The following is a 21015-nucleotide window of genomic DNA, read 5'->3' as shown; positions in this document are numbered from 1 at the left end:
ACAAAGACACTACCTGAGTAGGCTTCGCAAAAGCGTCATTAGAGTCGTCACTGTTGCACTTTTGGTGCACAATATCACCGGATTCAATCGTTATATCCGATATCGTGGCACTGGAACATTGTAATAAGTTGTTTATTTTACCATACAAAGAATACAAAAGTTGATGGTGCCATAGCTGTTCATCGTTATATCCGATAGATTGTTATAAACGATGTCGTTATAAGTGGACTCGACTGTATATGGGAATTAACCGCTAATACGGCGCTAACATTACTCATCACAGATTAGGTGGTCATCCTGCTTCACAGTTTGGAAGGGCACTGATTTTTCCCCTACTTTGTTTATTACGTAATCATCAACCAGCACGCCAAGACGTTCCCATTACTGTTCAAAATTAGTAACAGGGACAACTGATACTGTTACAATAGCCATATTCGCTGTTAACAACTTCGTTGGCTTCCGTAGCCAGTTACGATACATTGCGCTACTGAAACTACGCGACTCTCTTTTCTATCAATCAGCTTCACAGGCTTCCGTTGCAAGGGGCTCCATCGCGAGTTTTTAGCGCCATTAAAAAGGACTTCTCATATCAAATATAATTGAAAAGAATTCAAGTACCCTGCTATGTTACTGTAACATTTTCGGGGCTGGCTCAAAAAGTATCAGGTTTAGCTAAACCACTTTAAAGAAACTGATGATACAAATACTCACTTCTGTTTTCAGAATCGGCCGATTCGTGCATATACAAGTGCAAGCGCCAACAGCTGGGTATACCCTATTATTATGACAGTTATCCATCGTTGAGTTTATGCGTTACCGATAACACAGAAAGAAATGAATGTGTGGTAACAATTTCCAATCAGTGACAAGCAAATATTCCATATTTATTCTATCAGCACTCTTACCAGCTCCGAAGGAAAACATTGCAAAAATATCGTTTTCGGAAACTCCCTAGAAAAATGCGTCATCAAACTAGAAGCACAGTTCGCTTCTCATCGCCAACTAATTAAGGATATAAACACTTAAATGTGCAACAAATGTTAGAACTGTTTTGCAACACTTAAAGCGCCGACTTAAAACACTTAAAGCGCGTAAATGCTTTCCAATTATTGTCCTCTCATGCCATCAACTTTGACGAGGGATTCGCGTGGAGATGAGGTGGGCTTCCCGAAAAGACGTTCGATCTCCTCGAGGTCTCGTCCTTTAGTTTCAGGAACGTACATAAGGATGAGGATGAAGCCGATTACAAGAGTAGCGCTGAACATCCAGTATGTGACAGCGGTGCCGATGACGGCCCTGATCTCGTTGTAGGTCTTCACCACCACGAAACTCTCGGCGAAGAGTGTGGCGGTACATGCCCCCGTAGCGAATCCCTTGGCCTTGAGGGGAATCATCTCGCCCAAGACGGTCCAAGGCAGCGGTCCCAGGCCCACAGAGTAGCCGACGAAGAAGATCCAGAGGGAAGCCAGTGGCAGCCAGCCCATGGACTTTACTGTCGTTGCACTGGCCGTTGCCTTAAGGTGGAAGAACACACCAAGAAGGGCGAGGCACACAGATGACAACAACGTCGAGAAGAGAAAGAGGGGCTTGCGTCCCAAGCGGTCTGAGAGCACCGTGGCGACACCCACCATGACAACCTAACAAAGGAAATGATACGTAAATTAGAGTGAAGAAATGGCAGGTTACTCAGTGTCTGCGTGAGACTCTACCATCCGAAAGAGGGTGAAATAAGAAAGTATAGGGCGGATCCTTATACGCTTTGTTATCTCCTGTGTTCGCACACGTTCTTTAGAAACTACTCTTCTTCATTGCTGCTGAGTTTTTTTTCGTCTAGACAAACCTTTAGGTTAATAAAATCACAGAATTTGTTCTCGCATGGGTATTTGCTCTTTCATTTATGCTTGAGGTCTTGCTCTCTTGTATGCGTTGACGAAATGCTAGGCTACTTTAGCACACATCGTTCCGTCTAGAAAGTTTCTCCTCTTTCACAACATTACGCGAAAAGTGGTGTAGTTTGGTACTTGAAGGAGGAGTTATTTTGGTTCATCTTAACGCCTCTTTACCAGTGCTATGGTTACTGCCACGCCATAAGACTATCTTACCCGATTCATCTATCACAGATCTGTTTAAATGTGGCAGCACAGGCCACTGAGTATTCTGGCGTTGAGAGAGAGAGAAAGGACTTTATTGGATCTCCTGCAGTCGGGGACGGGTCAGGCCTCGCAGGCATAGAGTTAATACTACTGCTCGCAGGGCTTCACCATCCCGTAGTCTTCGCCGCTCACTGCGGCGTCGGGCCGACCCCGAGGCCTGCGTCTGGTAGGCGCGGGCTACTTGGAGTGCCGCCGCTGTCTCCCCTAGCCCTCGCTCCCGCAGGAGGAGGCCGAGAGGACTGCGGGTTCTCCTTTCGCCGTTGCTTGCCCAGTGCAGCCTCGAGCCGCTGGATAGCCCTTAGCTGGTGTTCGCGCTCCGAAGAGCCGATCGAGTCCGTAACGTCCGGAGGGAGGGTCGGCCTCCCGTCACTCGCGTCGTGTCTTTCACAACCCCACATTAGGTGGGTCAGGTCCGCGGTCACTCGAGCACAAACACTGCACACACAGTCTTCATACAGGTCCGGGCACACGTGGCGCGCGAGCGCCGGCGTCAGCACCGTCCGAGTCTGTAGTTGCCGCAGAAGCACGGCCTCCCTCCTCGCGAGCCCCGGATGGGGCGGAGGGTAGGCCCGCCTCTCTTCCCTGTACCAGCGCAGCGTCGCGCCGTACGTGGTCAGGGGTTCCGCGTCGTAGTCTTCTTCTTCACTCGATTCCTCGTCGACGTCGGCGTCCGTCGCTGGCGCGGCTCGGCACGTGGCGAGATCACGGGCCGCGGCGTCGGCTACCTCGTTGACGTTTCGGTGGCCGTTGCGGAGCTCCCGGCCCATGTGAGCCGGAAACCACCGGATGGTCGTGCTGGTGTTCCTGCGCGCTCCCTCTCCGATGCCGGAAAGGACGCGCATCGTCGTCTTGCACACCGTGCCCCTGGCGAAGTTGGCTATCGCGGACTTGGAGTCGCTGAACACCGTCTTCGTCCCCGGGTGGAGCAGGGCCAGCGCGATCGCCGCCTCCTCCGCCTGTCTGGCGGACTTGGCGCGCACGCTGCCGGCGCTCAGTAGTTCTCCCGTGGCGGCTCGCACCGCCACCACCGCGTAGGCGTCGTCTCGGTCCGGATGTTTGGAGGCGTCCACGAACACCGCATCGCCTCTCTCGTTGTACTCCTTGGCGAGCGCGCACGCCCGCGCCATTCTCCGTTCCGAGTTCCGTCCCGGCGCGACGTTCTTCGGGAACGGGGGCACCACCACGCTGTTGGCTATGTCGTCTCGTAGCGGGATCAGCTCGTCCTCCTCCTCGAAGGGGCAGCCCAGTCCTACGCGTTGCAGCAGTCTCCGGCCCGTCCGGGTCGACCCCAGGCGTTCCAGTTGCGCCACTCTCTGCGCCTCGCTGATCTACGCGAGCGTGTTGTGCACTCCCAGAGACGCGAGGGCCGCGTTGCTCGTGCCGTTGAGTAGGCCCAGGGCCGCCCGGTATGACTTGCGGATCGCCGCGTCGATCTTGGCTCGTTCCTGGGTCCTCCATTCATGAAACGCTCCCACGTAAGCCACCTGGCTCACGACGAACGCCTGCAGCAACCGCAGCAGGCTCGCTTCTCTCATGCCGCGCGCTCGCGTCGCCAGTCGCTTGACGAGGCGCGTGGCGATGCCCATCTTCGTGATCAGCCGTTCCACGGTGGTGTTGTTGTAGCGGCGGCTCGCGTCCACGTGCATGCCGAGAACGCGTATGCTCGTCGCCTTGGGTATGGCCGTGCCGTCGCTCGCTCGCACCACGATGCTGCGCTCCGCTTCGGCCGACGCCTTCTTGTGATACCGGCCCGACGGGGGCACGATCAGCAGCTGCGACTTTTGCGGGGCGCACCGGAGACCCGTGCCGCGCAGACTCTCCTCGATGCCGTCCACCGCCTCTTGCAGCGCCGACTCGATGTGGCCGTCGCTGCCGCCCGACACCCACAGCGTGATGTCGTCGGCGTAGATCGTATACTTTACGTCGGGCAGCTCGTCCAGGCGACGGGCCACGCCGATCATGACCAAGTTGAACAACAGCGGCGAGATCACCGAGCCCTGCGGCGTGCCGACGCTGCCCAGATCTCGCTCTTCTAGTTGCGTTTGGCCCACCTCCAGTCGGGCCGTGCGGCCGGTTAGGAAAGTCCGGATGTAGTTGTAGGAACGCTGTCCCAGGCCGAGCCGGGACACTTGGGCCAGGATCGCCGAGTGCTTCACCTTGTCGAAGGCGCTCTGCAGGTCCAGGCCCAGGATGGCGCGGTTGTCCGAGGTCGGCCTCGTTGGCGGGGCCAGCACCTCGCGCTGCAGCAGTAGCATCGCGTCCTGCGTCCCCAGACGCGAGCGGAATCCCAGCATCGAGTCGGGGTACAGGTCGTTCGTCTCCAGGTACCGCTGCCACCGGTCGTTGAGAACGTGCTCCAGCACCTTCCCCACGCACGACGTGAGGGAGATGGGGCGCAGGCTCTCTATGCCCGGCGGCTTGTTGGGCTTGGGAATGAGTATCGTCTTGGCCGTCTTCCACTGTCGCGGGAGGCTGCCGGCTCGCCAGCGCTCGTTAAAGTACTTCGTGAGTGAGGTTACGGCCGCGTCGCTCAGGTTGCGCAGCGCCTTGTTCGTGACTCGGTCCGGGCCCGCCGCCGACCGGCAGTTCAGGGCCTGGGTCGCGCGCCGGACTTCCCACACCTCGATGTCTCTGTCGAGCGAGGGGTTGGGCGGGCCGGCATATTCTCCGTGCCGTTCTCTCGCGGTCTCGGGAAGGTAGCGCTCGTTGAGACGCTTGTGAACCTCCCGCTCCCCGAGCTCCTTCGTCGCCGCGTACATGATCTGCGCGAGCCGGTGTCGTTGGTACTCTTTACTCTGGCTTTCGTCCATCAGGTGGCGGAGGAGTTTCCACGTGCCGCCCCGGTGGAGCTGGCCGTCGGCCTCGCTGCACAGCTCGAACCACTGCTGCGCGCATAGCTGGCGACTGTACTTTTCGATTTCTCGGCCGAGCGTTGCGATTCTCTTGCGAAGGGCACGGTTGTGCCGCTGCCGCTTCCATCGTTGTTGTAGCGAGCGTCGTGCCTCCAGCATGTGCGCGAGCCGGGGGTCCATGCGCGCGGTCTCCTCGGACGTTTCCGTGACGGTCGTCGCCTTCTCCGCGGCCGCGACTATGCTTCTCGACCACTCTTCGATGTCTTTGATCTCGCCCAAATCCTCGGTACGAAACTCGTGCCAGTTTGTGAGTCGGTGCTTGATGCTCCCGTCTCCGGTGTCGTCACCGCCTCTGCCGTTGGGTCGGAGCGGGACGACGACTTCGATTATGTAATGATCGCTCCCCAGGTTCACTCCCGTGTTTCTCCAGCTCGCCGTCCGGTCGTCGGGCAAGTGCAGGAACGCCAGGTCCGGGGTAGTGTCTCTGACTGTGGACGTGCCGATGCGCGTGGGGTGCGATGGGTCTGTGAGGAGAACGTAGTCCGCTTCCGCGGCGTCCTCCAGCAGGTCCCGGCCCTTGACCGTAGTATCGGCGTGGCCGAGCTCTTTGTGTCGTGCGTTGAAGTCCCCGCACGCGACGACGACGGCGCCGTCGCATGCGGAGACCGCTCCGCGTGCTTTGTGCAGTAGTGACTTGAACTTTTGCTGCCGGTGCTGCGGGTTGCTGTACACGTTGACCGCCATCACGGTCGTGCTCGTGCTCTTCCCTTTGCATCTGCCGGTGGCCACCGTCAGCTCGGTCGCGCATAGCTCGATCGCGCTGCCGCGGCTTCCCATGAGTGCGTCGTGCTTGACGAACGCGATGCCCTTTCGGACGAAGGTGCACACGCCCTGCGCCACTCCGCGCCCGCAGGTGCGAGCGCTCGGCGGGCTGGCGTGCGTCCTGTAGCCCGGCAGGGACACTGCGCCGGCGTCTTCCGCGTGAGTTTCCTGCACCATGATGACGTCGGGTTGCTCCGTCGGCGCCAGGGTGCGGAGGTGCTGTTGTAGGACCGCTTTCCGGCACCGAAAGCCGTTCGCGTTCCAGTGCCAGATTCGTAGCGAGGTGCGATGTCGGGCCGTCGTCATCATGGCGATACGTTGACGGTGACCTGGTTGTTGTGTTCTTGTACGACTCCGCACGCGGGTGCCGTCAGTTTGCTGAATTGTTGTTGTATCTGCTGCTGGATAGCAGTTTGCATCTGTTGTTGGAAGGCTTGCATCTGCTGCTGGAAAGCTTGCATCAGCCTGTTGGTGATTCTCTTCTCCAGGACCTCGAGGTCTCTACCCCAGCGGTTCATCTGGCTTTCTATTCTTCTGATGCGGTTGTTCAAGCCGGCGTAGCCCGGCGTCTTGCTCAGGTCGAGGACGTTCGATGCGGAGACCGACACGCTGGAGCCCACGTCGTCGGCGTCCTCGTCGCATTCCTCTTCTATGTAGTATTCGTGGGCCGGGGATTCCCGTCGCTCCTCCGCCGGCTTCGGCATCGGGTCTCTCACTGGCGGCGGTTGCTTCCAACTCGTCGCCCGGCTCGGACGTTCCGCCGGGCTAGCGTTCGTTGTCTCCGCGGGTGCGGGCTTTGACCCCGTGGTCGACTTTGGCCCCCATAGCTCTTCGAGCTTCGTGGTGAGCTGCTCGATGGTCACTCGCTGGGCGTGTACGGTGGCTTGTAGCTCTTTCACCATCTTGCTTAGTTCCACGGTCTCCGGGGAGGCTCTCGTTTGCTTCGTGTCGTTGCTGCGTCGTGGCGACGAGCGGCTAGCGCTTCTCCGTCTGGACGCCGAGCGCTCGCGACGAGCGGACTTTGAGCGCCGGCGAGCCGGCGCGGCAGCTGCTCCGCCAGCTGCACCGTACGTGATCGCCGCCCAGGAGGCGGGGCCTCGCGACGTGGCGCGACGGCCGCGCGATGCGCTCCTGCGCTGCGCACTCCCGCGCGACGCGCTCCTGCCGCGGCTGCTGCCGCGCGGCGGGGCGAGTTCGGGGAAGTCGTCCCTTCTAGAAAGTCTGACTTTGAGCGCCGGCGCCGACGTGGCCGCCTTCGCGCGTTCTTCTTCGAGTTTCCGCTCCCACTGCCGCTTGCGGACTTGGTATGGGGTCTTGAATTTGTGTTTGCACGAGCCCTCGCCCGTGGGGTGTGGGCCGCCGCACAGACGGCATCGCGGCTTGCAGTGACTCTTGTGCCCGTCGCCCGGGTTCTTCTGCCCGCAGGCGAAACATACCCGAACGTTCGGCGTGGGACACACGTCCTTTCTGTGGCCGATCAGTCCGCAAATCTTGCAAACTTCCTTGTGCTGCCGATACAGGTAGCATCTCGTAACTACGCCACCGTACCGCACGTAAAACGGCACTTTGCTTCCGTGCAACAAGATGACGACCGCCGTCGACTGGCCGAGGCGGTGAGCGTCACCGGCAGTGGGGTTGTGTTTGTTGACCACGTGGCGAAATATGTCGTCCGCGGTGTCTTCCGGACCCACGCCATGTATTACGCCGCGAGAGGTGTCCTCCGGCGCCGCCCGATACGCGTAGGTCTCGAACTCTCGTCCTCCGATCGTGATCTTCTTCACGACCTCGTATTGCATCATCCTTTCCCAGCTCGGGGTACTGACTACTAGAATGTTCTGAGCGAGGTTCGGCAGCATGGTGTCCTCCCGCTCGGCTTCCTCGCTCGCTTTGGCCGCCGCGAAAATGGCTCTGCGCAGGTCGGTCAGCGGCACCTTGCCTACTTCTAGGCCGCCACGTGGCCGCATGACCACGCGGAACTCGTCTCTCGGGGCGAAATTGGGCATGCGCGCCGTCTTCGCCATGTTGGCGTTAATCTTGCTCGCGAACTGAGCTCGCGTAGGTTGAACGTGGCGTTGCGAAGCGTTAGGCTTACCGGCGTGTGACGAAGCTCGCTACGTGGAAGCTTCCAGAACCCTCACAGATTTCTTGCGACGACGCTGATGAGACACGCGGGTCCACCCGGCGTGGTCGTCGCCTCCCTCCGGCTCGTCGTCGGCGCGCGGACACTCGTTGCCGTCGATGCCGGAGCGCGTGGTAACAGTCCTCACCGACACACAGTCCGACACAGTCTGCTCGCGTTGAGGAGAGTCCGCAGTAGTCACATCCATTTCGCAGGATTCTTGGAAGTCTTCTACGTCGGCGCGCCGATTCTCCGCCCGCTGGGCAGGTCCGGGCACGCCCGCGGCGGCGGCGACGGCCGTCGACGTGGCCGTCGCCATGCCCGTACTCGTCGGTTCCCTCGTTAGGCTTAGCTGGGCTGCCTCGCCTCGCTGAAGGAAAATGCTCACAAAATCGCCAAAAGTGGGCTAAATCGCCCAAATTTGGTACCTACGCGATCCTCTCGATGAAAGGAAACTCGTATGCACAATTTTGGACATCAGGGGCGGGATGGTCCTCCGAAAAATTCGTGGCGACGACGGAGCCGACGTGGAGTGCGTCCGCTTAGCTCGGCGACCGCAGCGCCCCCCTGGCGTTGAAGCAAACAATTAAATGTGGGTTTGTGAAGTTGCTCATTCAAACTAGAGGTTCACTACAAAAAATACCGGGACCACCAGTGGGACATACAGTAAACCCTCATTAACTCAAACTCGCACATCTAGAAATATCGGTTGCGAGGAAAATCTTTCTCGCCGTGCATTCGGGTCCACGAGTATTTCGAAACGTTATCTCGATAACACGGATATTTTAAACAAGGCAAAGTCCGCTACAACCAACCTGTACGTTCCCGTAGCAACGATCTGCTCCCGCTACACGCCGAACGCGGTTGTGAAAGACAAATTTGAAATTGGCGCTGCCGCGAGTTTCCTATCCAACGTGTCAAGCAACTGTGGGAGTGATAACATGGTCCTCCCCGTGGCACTTATGGCTGGCGCCACTGGGGCGCGGGTGATCACGGGTGTTCTAAAGGCAAGTCGGACCACGTGCGGGCCAAGCTGTTATTTCATGACGTGGCCATAAATTTTCAACATTTCACTTAACTGGAAACTCCGCTAATCTCGAACTTTTTTGCGGATTTCACAACTTCGAGTCAACGACGTATTACTGTATATACACAAATGGGACCTTTAAAGTTTTATTACGGTGTATACAGCTTCAACGTATAAAAATGTGGTCCCGTCGGTTAAAAATTGTTGCGACTGCTATTGAGACTTATTTCATATTTCCCTTGTGGCCATTAGGGCACCCTATCATAGTTCGAACATTTTCGCCGATATACTGTGTGTGACAAAATAAGAATTATATTATAATTTCGTGAGAGTCAAAATATTCTTACGAACGTAACTTCTAGGTGTGATGTTGGCAATCAGGTCTTTGGGCAGATGTTTGCAGGTGTTGCGTGTGGTGATGAAAAGAGCGATTACGAGAGGCTCCTCTGAGGTACGAAATATGGCATGAAATAAATTATCTTTCAAATTTAAGCTTAACGTAACGCCACTCTTCAGCTCAAGCTTAACGTCCCTCTTCAAAGCGTAACTTTGTACCTCATGCTATGCCTCCGCAAGCCTGCGTGCCCCATTCCTGATGTGACTCGGATGACTGCGTCATCATACTTGTTCGGCGACGTAACGCTCGCATTATATCAACCTGTGGAAGCGCAAGACCTCAAAGAGTAACGTTAAACGCTAACGTTTGGCCGCGTCCTCCTCCAGCTGTAACGCCAGATGTTCAGTTGGCCCCTTAGCAACAGTGTGCCGAAGCTAATGAACCATCTTTTTTGCACCGTTCAGCTGCAGGGAACAACACCACCGGCTTCTGTACTCAAGGAGCCATCATGCTTTAACGATAAAATACGAATTCCCCAGCGCTATAGATGCATTGCAGTGCAAACCACTACCAATCCGGAAGCCGGCTTACTCACCTGGATTGCGGCTACAGTCACCGCAGCGTTGTCTGCAGACATGCTTGTGCCAGCCTCCTCAAATATATCATGGGCGTACGAGATGATGGCGCTGACAGCTGACATCTGCTGCATCGTCATAACCAGCGTCACGCACAATATCGGTCGGTAGATGTATGGTAAGGCCAGGTCACGCGCTGAGAAGACGCCCTCAGCTGCAGCGTCCGTTCCGGGGGCAGCTGCTCGTTCCAGGGTGACCAACTCGGCTTCGGCTCCGGGGCCCACGTAGAAGCGCAATGCTGCAGCGGCCCGTTCCCGGTGCCCGCTCTTGAGGAGCCAGCGTGGCGACTCCGGACACCAGTAAAACGCCACGACCATGATGGCCGCAGGCATGAGGCAAACGGCGGCCAGAAGCCAGAAGCTGAGAAACTTCCCCAGGATGAAGACGACCAGGATGCCCGTGCAGAGGACTAGGTTGGCGCCCGTGTTGAGCAGCCCTCGCAGCTTTGGGGGCGATATTTCCGAGATGAAGACGCTGCAGGCGAGGGCAACCATGCCGGACCCGATGCCCGTAAGCGCTCGGCCGACGAACAGTACAGCCTTTGGAGTGCCTAAGACGATTAAGAACCAGCCCGACAAGAACCAAGTCGACGCCAAAATCAGGGTGCCCCGCCGCCCGATCAGGCTCAGCTCTCGACCTGTAAGATCACGTGAGGACAAGAAGCAAGCAAAACGGTTTGAACACGAAATATTAGCAAATTGCACTAACGATACCACAAGTATAATAGGTAACTATAAATAACACCCGGAGTGAAAGAGATTCAGGTTCCTAAAGCGTTACTTCAGCCATAATTTTACGCAAAAAAAACATACCGTGCGAGGATATATAAAAGTTGAGCTAGGCTTCCTCCCGTAACCTTTACTGATTATGCTTTTTATTGTAAAATTCCACCCAAATGCTCTTCGACATTTAAAAAACGAGATTTTTATATAGCCAAACCTTTTCTTAACCACTAATTCTGGCAACATGCATCATAATTGTAAGCAATGTTGAGCACAAAGGAGATACTAGGCATATCATAGGCAAAATATAAATGCGCGACTGATACTCGCAGTGCATTTTATTTTAAAAAGAAATGTATACATGGCATTTGCGGTACTAAATAAAGAACACGCGTTGACAACAATATTCCAACGCTATAACACAAGATGTCACGCAAGCTTGGACCTCGTGGCACGGTTCTAAGTTCACAGTACCCCATGGTTCCAATAGATGGCGCCAACCGTGGAACGCAGCGCGGGAAAATTGAATTGGTTTTGGCAAACCTCCCTGTTTTTCGGGGTGAGAGAAAAAGGAGGGGAAGGGCGTGAGAGGTAGGTGGGCAAGAATAGAGGGGAAAATACGTGAAAGAGGTGGCAAAAGACTGCCGCCTTTTGACGACATTTGCAGCCAAATGAGAAGATACGCGGTCAATTTTTCACCGTCTAATATCCCTCCTAAAGCCTGAAACCTCGTCTAACACCATTTCAAAGCTGCCCTTGCTACACAGTTTGAGTGTTGAACATGCCCAACTTAATAAGGAGGCGTACTATTTGGACCCAGTGATTCGTAGCAATCTGGGCCCAATCGCTGGCCTGGCCACAACCATGGTAAGATGCTCTACAGCCGATGAGGACTGAGAAACGTAAGTATAGTCGTCGAGTAAAAGTTGTTGCCGAATACTACACAGGGGTGGCTACATCTTGTGCGGTACAGGGAGCGCTGCTTGTTTCCCATCTAGACTTCCCATAATAGCTTCAACAAATTCGTTTGGCTTCACTGGCTATGCGAGGACGTTATTTCTCACTGTCCCCATCCCTTTGCGGAAACCTTTTGTTGATGCCAATGCCACTGAAGCGATAAGGACTCTGAATGTGGGAAATACTGCACCAGTGTGGCCTGAACATGTCCTAGTAAGGCATAATCAAATTAACGTCATAACCACAAGGCAATACTGCAGCACTGACATAAGACGCAATAACCTGTGAATTCCCTTGCGATGGGATTTATGACCTCATTTTCTTCTAAATCCCACTCATTCTGTCGTATGTGTATTGTTACATTCGGGATGGTGACCCCGAATCGGGCTCCGTCATGTCCGTCATGCCGGTAGCGTGGTGGTCCAGCGGCCAGCATAGGTCGCTGATTGATTGATTTGATTGATTGTAGGGTTTAACGCACCGACGCAACGCAGGCGATGAGGCACTGCGTAGTGGAGGGCTCCAGACTCATTTTGACCCCCCTGGGGATCTTTACCGTGCGCCAAATCTAGTACACACGGGCGTTTTTGCTTTTCGCCTCTATCAGGAAACCGGCCGTCACGGCCGGGAATCAAACCCGCGACCTCGTGCTCAGAAGCGCAACGTCTTAGCCACTGACCCACCTCGGCGGGTCAGGAAAGGTCGTTGCCTTTGTGACGACGACAAGAAGCCGAAGGCAAACCTAACTGATTTACGGCATGGCGGGAGATGAGCCGAAGCAAGACTAGAGCCGAGGCGAGGCTAGAGTGCAGGACTCGAGCAGAGCGACAGCATGGACTCGCTGCTCCAAAACGAATACAATTCTGCGCTCGGAGCACCACGTATTTATGCCCCGAGCTCTAACGGTAAACAGTTCTTCTAGTGTTTTTGCAGACGGGGCGAACAAAGCACAGACACACACAACACTCTTTCCAGAGTTCATGAGGGGCCGGCAGTAGCCGCGCACGCTGAGACTGAGAGAGGGGGATAGGGGATCTCGGCCGCGGCGTCCGTGTCCTTCGGAGCAAGTTGCTACACGTCGAGTCGTTGCAGTCGTCGAAGTTTGGATCATCCACAGGGAGGGGCCTGCGCCGCCCATTCGCAGGCACGTTGCGACTTGTCCAGAGGCAGCTTTCTTATCCATTGGGGCACTCCGAAAAACTTTGGAGGAGGCGCGAACATTCTCGCGGCACGAAGAATGGTAACTATGTTCCCTCTACAACGTAGGCGCCTCTGACATTGAAGGTTGAAGCCGCATACTCCATCAGGGTGGCGAAATTCTTTCCCGTGAGGCTGTGTTCTTCTTCAACAAAACATTCAGTGCACCAACCCTCAACCAACCAAGATTACTCCACTTTCTATCTCGCATAAGACCACCACAGAAACAGGGTGGATGCCTTTATCACTGGCAGTGGTTAAGAAATCACGTTCATTTTATCCCTCCGTGGAAAATTGAGGAGGAGAACACATTACGCCTATTGGTGAACACAGGTACTCATGGTTCCGTTAAGGTGAATACTACTCTAGGAATGTTGATCCTGTTGTGGTAGGGAAGAATCAGCTTTAAAGAGTGCCGCCAACCGGCAGAGCGCCTTCTTTCTCTCTTCACTGTTCGTCAATATAAGAGAGTATCTTACCTCCCATCAAACCACCGAAAATGGCCCCCAAGGGGACAAGGGAGGCAAACCAGCCACTGTCGCTCTCGCTGAATGCCTTGCATTTCCGTAAGTCCGGGAGTGCTGGTGAAGGGTAACCCACAGAGAAACCAAAAGACAGGGCCGCCAGGTACGTCACGGCCACGGCGAAGTAGACACGCTTGTTGGCATCAGCCACTGTTTCCTCTGGCTTTTGGGCGGGTACTGCAGCAGCATAGGCTTCTGCTGGGGCAGTCGCTCCAGGCTCCGTACTAGTGCACGTGACATCCTTGGCTGCAGATGTCCCTGGTGCAGTGCTAGCTTTATGTGCGTCTTCCACGGCGGAATCGGCAAGCTTCCCAGTTTCTGCTGCCCCGCCAGATGATCGGGGCATGGCCTCGGTGGGTGCGCTTGTGCTCGAGGGCGCAGCCTCGAAGGTGGCCTCCGCACTTACTGTGGGACCACTCATCCCGTGGCTATCGTACACGTGGACAGTGCCTTCGTGGATATTGGTCCCCGAGATGACACCCTCCGCGTATTCGGGTAACTTAGTCGTTGTGCTGCCCATCACGGAGCCAGGTGCAAAGGCCGCTTCACGCACTGTGCTAGTAGTAGCCCCGTTGGTAGCGCCATCTTTCCCAGTGGTCTCCTGGTGAGTTGGCATTGCCTGTGGGACTGTAGTGGGTGCACCTGCGGCAGAACAAAGTGTATACAAAAGTATGTGCACCATGCCAGTCAAGAACATCAAAATCCACCCTCGTTTATTTGACCCTTATAGGACAACTGAAGATTGTTACGATTAATCGGAAGACTGAAATAAAGTCAAAAATGTGTCGCTTGGACTGCTTTACTTGAGGTGGAATTACGCTTTACTTCAGTTAGAAATAGTTGAGGTAGAACTAAGCAGAGTCGATTGTAAGAGCCAACCGAGCGCTATGCCGAGGACGTTCCAGCCATAGCAAAGTAGACTTACCATTACCGACAGTGAGGTGAGGAACATTTGTACTGGGATCATTAAAAATTGGAAACATAAAACGTACCCACCCGAGACATATTATACTGACAACCTTTACCGCACTTCCCGGCAAAGGCAATTATAAGATAGTAGGTACTGTAAGTAGCTGCAGAACTATTCTTAATACTAATATGCCGCATTTGCTAATAAGCCCTAACCTGTGCGCATTAATTTTTGAAGATAAACAAGTTCGGAGAACAGGCGCCAAAGAAATTCATTGAAGCAGCTATTTCTACTTACGTGCTTTTAAGGTAAAATCTTAATTATACTTATGAATTGGTGATGCTATATGCTGCCACTGTGTAGAAGGAGTTTGCTACACAGACTTATGCTGCAAAAAAATTACACCATCTTCCCACGTGGAAACCCTGAGGAGATGCAAAGCCGTGCAAACTCGAGATGCTTTGCATCTCCTCAGGGTTCCCACGTGGGAACATGGTGTAATTTTTTTGCTTTTCGCCTCCATTAGAAAAGCGGCCGCCGCTGTCGGGAATCGAATCCGCGACCGCGTGCTCAAGCGGGATTCACACGACGGAGAAACCCTCTCACGGAGGCGGACGGATATGTGACGTCAACAGCACGTGACCGGATTATCCGGCCTGGCGGCGCATCCACACTTGCGGAGCTACGCGGAGTGACTAGCAGACGACAGCGCAGAGGAACAGGTTCCATTCCCCGCCGAGGGCCACCGCCGTCGAGCGAAAAATGCGGAGGCATTTTCTTTCGCGGAGCCACCGCGGGCTATCCCCACCGAGGGGCGGAGCCTAAAACCGGTCACGTGAGCGGGTACCGCGGGCCAAAAAGAGAGGGTTTCTCCGTCGTGTGAATCCCGCTTCAGCAGCGCAACGCCTTAGCCACTGCTCATCCGACGGCGCAGGCGCCGAAGCAGCAACTGAAGGGAGCAGCGGCGCGGACCTGGTTTATCTGAAGTGCCGCGGAGGAGGGCAGAGGAGGAGGAGGAGCGCGCACAGCTGTTGGGGAGAGGAGAGAGTGACGTTATCACAGCTGGCGTGGAGAGGGGGAGAGGAGGAGCAGCGCACACAGGTGGTGTGGAGAGTAGGAGTGGGGAGAGTGACGTTATCACAGCTGGCGTGGAGAGGAGGAGAGGTGCGGACGGACGCTGGAAGGACAACGGACATAGCCCCGAGCAAGAGATGCTTTGCATCTAGAACTGCGACACAATGTTTGCGTCTATTCCGTCGTATTTGTTTCTTCGTCTTGTCGTGAGACGTATTTCAACAAAAAAACTGGCAACACTTCGAGCTACAGCATTCCAAAATCAGAGTTCGGCGCGGCTGGGGTTCCCCTGTTCTACTCCCGTGCCGTCATGAAGGTGGCGGGGTGATGATGCTCTCAGCTCCTACTCGGGAGCTGGGTTGATACAATGCAAAAAAAAATTCACCCCACCTCCCCGAAGGGAATCGTGAGGAAATGCGAATGCATACTACAGTGACGTCACCTCCAGCGAGATGTGTAATGCTCGAACTGGATTGTATTACACTTCTTGCTCGAGGTACCGTTGCCGGCAGACATTCCATTTATATATACTTGCAACCGAGCGAACGGAAGAGTGGGGCGAGCGTCGAGAGGAGAAGCACCGAAGCACCGCGCCTACCCTCGCCTACACTCTCCCACGCACGCGAGAGCTCCGGCGAGCTCCCGCGATGCGAGCGCCCTCACACGCCCGAGCGCGCTCCTCCTCTCCACTCACTCGCCGCTGATCCGCCCGCACCACCTGCTCCGGTTGCTAAGGGAGAGGAGGAGCGCGCGCGCTCGCAGCTGTTGCTATGGGAGAGGGGGTGAGAGCGGAGAGATAACACCTGCGTTCGCGTGGACGCCGCGCGGCGCCTGACATGGCTCGACTAAGAAATGCATTCGCATATAAAACTTTACCATTCCTTGTCAAAGAAAGCTTACAGAAGCACGAAAGCTTTCTGACATAAAAACGGTGCCAAACTTTCATCAAAACCTACGCTAAATGTGCGTCCAACCTTCGCTAAAAGTGCGTCAAATCGATCGTCAAACCTTCAAAAGCCTAAATCGCAAGCGAAGAGCGAACCATTCGGCGGTTTTTCGTGGACTAAGTAAATGAAGCTTCCAGCGATTTAAATTTATACTACCACCAACACGTGGTTTATGAGATAAAGGTATGCTATTGCACGCCTTCTTCATGACTGATGCGTGCCTGGTCTTATCTCCGTTCTTTTTCCGAGAATTTCAAGTAACCTTTTTGACAAAATGAAAGCCAAGTTTGACGCACACGTGGTATCCCCACAGATTTCCGGTCCGGTCTACAAACGGTCGACAAACAGGCCCGTAAATTCATTCGTTTTCCGACAGAACGTCATTGGTCTCCGTAAGAAAGCTTTAGCTATACACATGTTATATTATTTTTTTGTTTCTTTTACAGGGGCGGCCAAATTTTGAAGCGGTACGGCACACCAACCACGGCGGTCACGGGATTGGACGCTTCAGGCTTTGTCCTTAAAACGCTCGTTATTCGCCAAACTGTGCTTCTAAAATCAATTTATCCGCGATTGTAAAAGAACGGAACAAGAAAAGTAACAAGCTAGCGCCCTAACACCTCGTTTGAGGGACCGTGGTTCCATTCGACCGATTTTCACGACCTGTGATGTGGCAGTAGGCAACGTGATGTGCACCCGCAGGCCGCTTAGCTATATCAAGTCCGGATCAATTTCGAAGACACTCAGGAACAGACAAATGATTTTAGGTTATTTGTTTAACGGAAAGAAGTTGGTTGGTGATTTCTTCCTGATGCCACGAAGCTCGCACTGTTTTTTACGTCAAACTGCTCCGTTGCCGGAAAAAATCGTGATAGCATCAGCGTAAAGTTTACGCAATTTATTGAAGTTTATAGTACAATTTACGGTGGCAGATCAGATATATCAATGCGTTTGCAGAAAATGCGAACTGCTAGCAACCAGAACCGTTGGCTTACGACTGCGCGAAACATAAATTCATTCGGTTGACATTTTGAAGGCAGCCATCTAACTTTTTCATCTCCCCTCACTGCGTTACTGGCACATAGCATTCTCTATATTAGTGTTCATGAACCAAATGACATAAACGTGTTTTCACTTATGAGAGCGATAAGTTGGGCAAGTTGATGCTGCTTTTATTTGCCGTATGAAAATTCAAAAAGCGCTAAATGCGTGTCGAAGCCCTTTTTAGTTCATATTGTGGATCGGATACAGTGGGCTCGGAGCGTTACAGCAGTGGGGCACTGTACAAAGCTGTTTGAGCAGCAATGGGCGCAACTTAAGCGCGATTGTCTGGCATTGACGTAGCCGTTCTGTCAATTATTATTCGATCTTCATCAAACCATTTTCAGTTCTGAAGCGGTTGTTGCTGTCAGCAAACGGATGTCAGAGCTTCTTTTCGTGTTCTTTTTTTTATCATCAAAGTGAGAAACTGCGCTCAACCCTCGGGCAGCCCATTGCTATTACTCAAGAAGAGTAACTGCTGCCTGTCATCAATTCACCCTATCCCACTAAAAATTCTAACGCGGACCACAAGATCAACGAATCTGGTGATCATGATCTCTATAAGTTTTCGGCAGCCAACGTTCATACGAAGGTCGGCTTCCATCTGTTGGCCGAAATCATGGTTTCCCAAGCACGGGTTGTTTAAAAGTTATGTTCGAATCACCCACCGCTGAGGTGCGGCACATGCACCCGCTTTGTTGATCAAAAGAAATGTGACAGCCTGGCAGCCTTCCTCGTTTGTGCTTGGATGCCAGTCTTGTGCTTGGATGCCAGGAAACAAAGCGGCCGCCCAGCGACCGCTTTGTTTCCTCTTTCCAGATTACGCCAGGATGCATTATTGTCGTCCGGTAGTAGAGCATTATAGACAATAGTCATAGTTGGGCTACTTGGACGAACCAGAAAATATTTGTCTGTCTGTCTGTCTGTCTGTCTGTCTGTCTGTCTGTCTGTCTGTCTGTCTGTCTGTCTGTCTGTCTGTCTGTTCCGCGATTCAGCCTTCCGGCCAAAAGTCACAAGAATAGATTAGTGATCGGTTTATATAGGAAACCAATAAATCTGGAAACACATAATTGTCTACATTCTTCAGGAAACATAAAGCGTTAGGCATTAGCAGAGTCCTTCAATGCTTTACTGGTCACGAAACTGCTCCGTAACTCAATGGGAGAGCTTCGTATGCTGCGTTTGGCCGCCGCGCGCTGGCGCCACCATCTCACTGAGGTCACTCCTCGGGCGGCGTTGCGCTGGCTCGAACGGTGGAGACGCGCCGAGTTGTGTTTGTTTTGTGCGGGAAAAAAAATGTAACGTGCATCTCGCGCTGTTGTGATGCGACTTAAGTAGTACAACGACGACGCCGAACACATGTTGCCTCCCGGCATGTCGTTCCTTCTACACGATACAACAGAAAATGTTTCCTTGTTCTGTTGACCGAGCGACGGGGAGCTGCGTGAGAAATGGAGGCGCGCCATTCCAAGGCAAGAAACGGGAGATTTCAGCTTCCATTATAAGTGTGTGACAGTGTGTGAAAATGCACTGTGTGTGAGAATGAAAAAAGAAATGTACCCATTTTAGAGCATCCTAGACCTGGAATTGTACAAGGCTAACTTAAAGCCGGATTTTTTTCATATCAGTAAGGTAGTAGCGGTGCTTCATTACCTGTTTGAAAACTTCTATTACCTTGCACTCAGGCTCGCGTGTAAAAAAAGCTTTGGGACGTCCTTGTGCTTTTACTTTTCATATTTCCGCGAATTATCCCTTATGGTTCGTTTTGTTTGTTTTGTAACCGCGCGTGGCCGCTTCCGGTTTTTTATCTGGCGTTTCAACCGGAGCACCCGTTTGCTCTTTTTGTCGTTCGTCCTGTCGGGCAATATTGTTTGATATGGAAAGGGTGTCACCTTGTCGCTAACTTGATTTTTTTTTTGTTTCTTCAACAATGTTCTCGATCCTATTTCCATGCATCTGAAATTAATAACGTTCCGAGATGTATAGCAAACGCCGCGCAACTCACTTTATCGACGTTCATCGGTGCACGTCACACGGCGGACTGCTTCTTTGACGTTTGTGTTTCATTCTAGTCTTTTGTAGAGCAGGAGCTCGCTTTAATAAACTTCGTTCAGAAAAGCTTTGCGTCGTTCTTGGCTACGTGGCAATATTCTGTTTCCCCCGTGTGCTGCCAATCGCAGCGCGAAAAAATAAATTTTTGTACGCTGAACCACGCCCTTTTGTCTCCCTTCGTAATATTGATTTTTTTTTTGTTGCGTGTGATAAAAACAGCTTTCTTGTTCTTTTTTAGCTTCTTTTTTTTGCAAGGATTGCAAAGTGTGGAAGTCGAAAGACACACGGTGCAACAAATATCTCTTCGTCTTTTGATCCTTCGCGTTTCTGCAGCGTTTTTAGATGTTCTCAAGTATGTACCCACTCATTGAAACGACAATACTATCTTGCTATCTCTTTTAGCGTTCTGTGCATTCCAGAGCAATCAACGGATTCATTAAGCGTAGTCCGAACGACGCGTACTTGGTTTCAGTTTTTTATTGTATCATTGATAGGCCAGCAGCAGTCCGTGACTACGTAGCTACCGCATGTGTGGTATTTACAACTTTTCATTTAAGAGAAAAAACAATAGAGATTTAAAAATCCGTAAACACGACGGCGCACCGCTTGTGCCAGAGGACGCAGAAGCCGTTGCGTTCGCGGCCGAGGTCTTAGGTAATTTACTTCGAAAAATAAAACCCCATTGAAGGCAAGTGATGTACACAATGACTGTACTATTCATCGCTAACTACTACGAAAAAAAGCATACCTAATCGGCGCGCAGACACCAAAAGCAGCGAGCGTTTGCACGCCAAGAGCTGGCCAATATGCCGCACGCGCGGCGGCTGGATGCCCTTCTTGCGGCGGTGGTGCCTGTAGTGGCGCCCGCGGTCCCTATATGAAACGAGCGCCGAAGTTTCGTGACCAGTAAAGCATTGAAGGACTCTGGCATTAGTTAAGCAAGACACCTATAGATATGTGATATGTCCACAGGTGTTTTTTTTATTATTATATATGCATGGCGGCTTGATTTTCGCAATAGAAAACAAAATGTAGGCATGGAAAATAATATTTTGATCCAAAAATACAAAGACAGCACGCGACAAGCCAGAGCCACCTGGTGGCGTTCAGAGTTCAACCGTAATAGAAGGTTGCAGAAGATAGCTCATGAGCAGTGTAACGCGCTAAAATTGAATTGACTTAAGCACATCTCATCCGTGCTCATTGTGGGAGAAGCGAAAATGCGGGGGAAGAGCGTGAAAGATAAACGGGGGGAAAAAGAGCGGCATTTACACCTTCCGGGGCAGCAACAGGCAGTCGTATTTCGACGGCATTTGAAGCAAAGTGAGTATTACGCGGCCAATTTTTTATGGCGCAGCCCTTTGAAGCCCGTTCGTGCGCTGAGCCGCGTCGCCGTTGTCGTGACCGAGAGAACGGTGGCTGGACCGACGAGTAAAATTGAACGATGAACGAAAGCAAAAGAGACGAGTGTCGCAAAATTGGGAGGGGAGGGCGGTTCGCCGTGGCGGCGCGAGCCAGCGCTGTCCGAAAGTGTGCGGTGGGGGAGGAAGCAGAATTCTGTTCCCGCACGAGGCGCTCGACTTCGCGACACTTGGCGAAAATGTGAGGGTGGCGTGCGCGTGATGATGATGTGCGTTCGCTTCGTA

General features: G+C 53.2%; 1 protein-coding gene across 1 annotated transcript; it reads right to left on the bottom strand.

Moving 5' to 3' along the window:
- Positions 1-1106: 1106 nt before the first annotated feature.
- Positions 1107-13732, bottom strand: LOC144179980 (solute carrier family 2, facilitated glucose transporter member 8-like). The gene is made up of 3 exons (XM_077708394.1): positions 13301-13732; positions 9906-10582; positions 1107-1637 (listed from the first exon to the last, which is right to left on the bottom strand). Exons 1-3 carry the CDS (start codon positions 13689-13691, stop codon positions 1107-1109), a joined length of 1599 nt encoding a protein of 532 aa, XP_077564520.1. The 5' UTR covers positions 13692-13732.
- Between the last annotated feature and the right edge of the window lie 7283 nt (positions 13733-21015).

This window comes from Haemaphysalis longicornis, unplaced genomic scaffold (genome assembly GCF_048455015.1).
Source record: "Haemaphysalis longicornis isolate Haplotype H1 unplaced genomic scaffold, Haemaphysalis longicornis Haplotype H1 scaffold_4, whole genome shotgun sequence".
Classification (NCBI taxonomy): Eukaryota; Metazoa; Arthropoda; class Arachnida; order Ixodida; family Ixodidae; genus Haemaphysalis; species Haemaphysalis longicornis.
This window is presented reverse-complemented; position numbering and strand designations above follow the sequence as displayed.

Bases quoted from the DNA above. Each gene is read 5' to 3' on its own strand.
- LOC144179980 (XM_077708394.1), bottom strand. From the start codon at position 13,691: ATGCCCCGATCATCTGGCGGGGCAGCAGAAACTGGGAAGCTTGCCGAT. The intron at 10,583-13,300 runs GTAAGATACTCT...GTGATCTTACAG, and splicing joins TTTCGGTGGTTTGATGGGAG to GTCGAGAGCTGAGCCTGATC. The intron at 1,638-9,905 runs GTGAGTAAGCCG...TTCCTTTGTTAG, and splicing joins TGACTGTAGCCGCAATCCAG to GTTGTCATGGTGGGTGTCGC.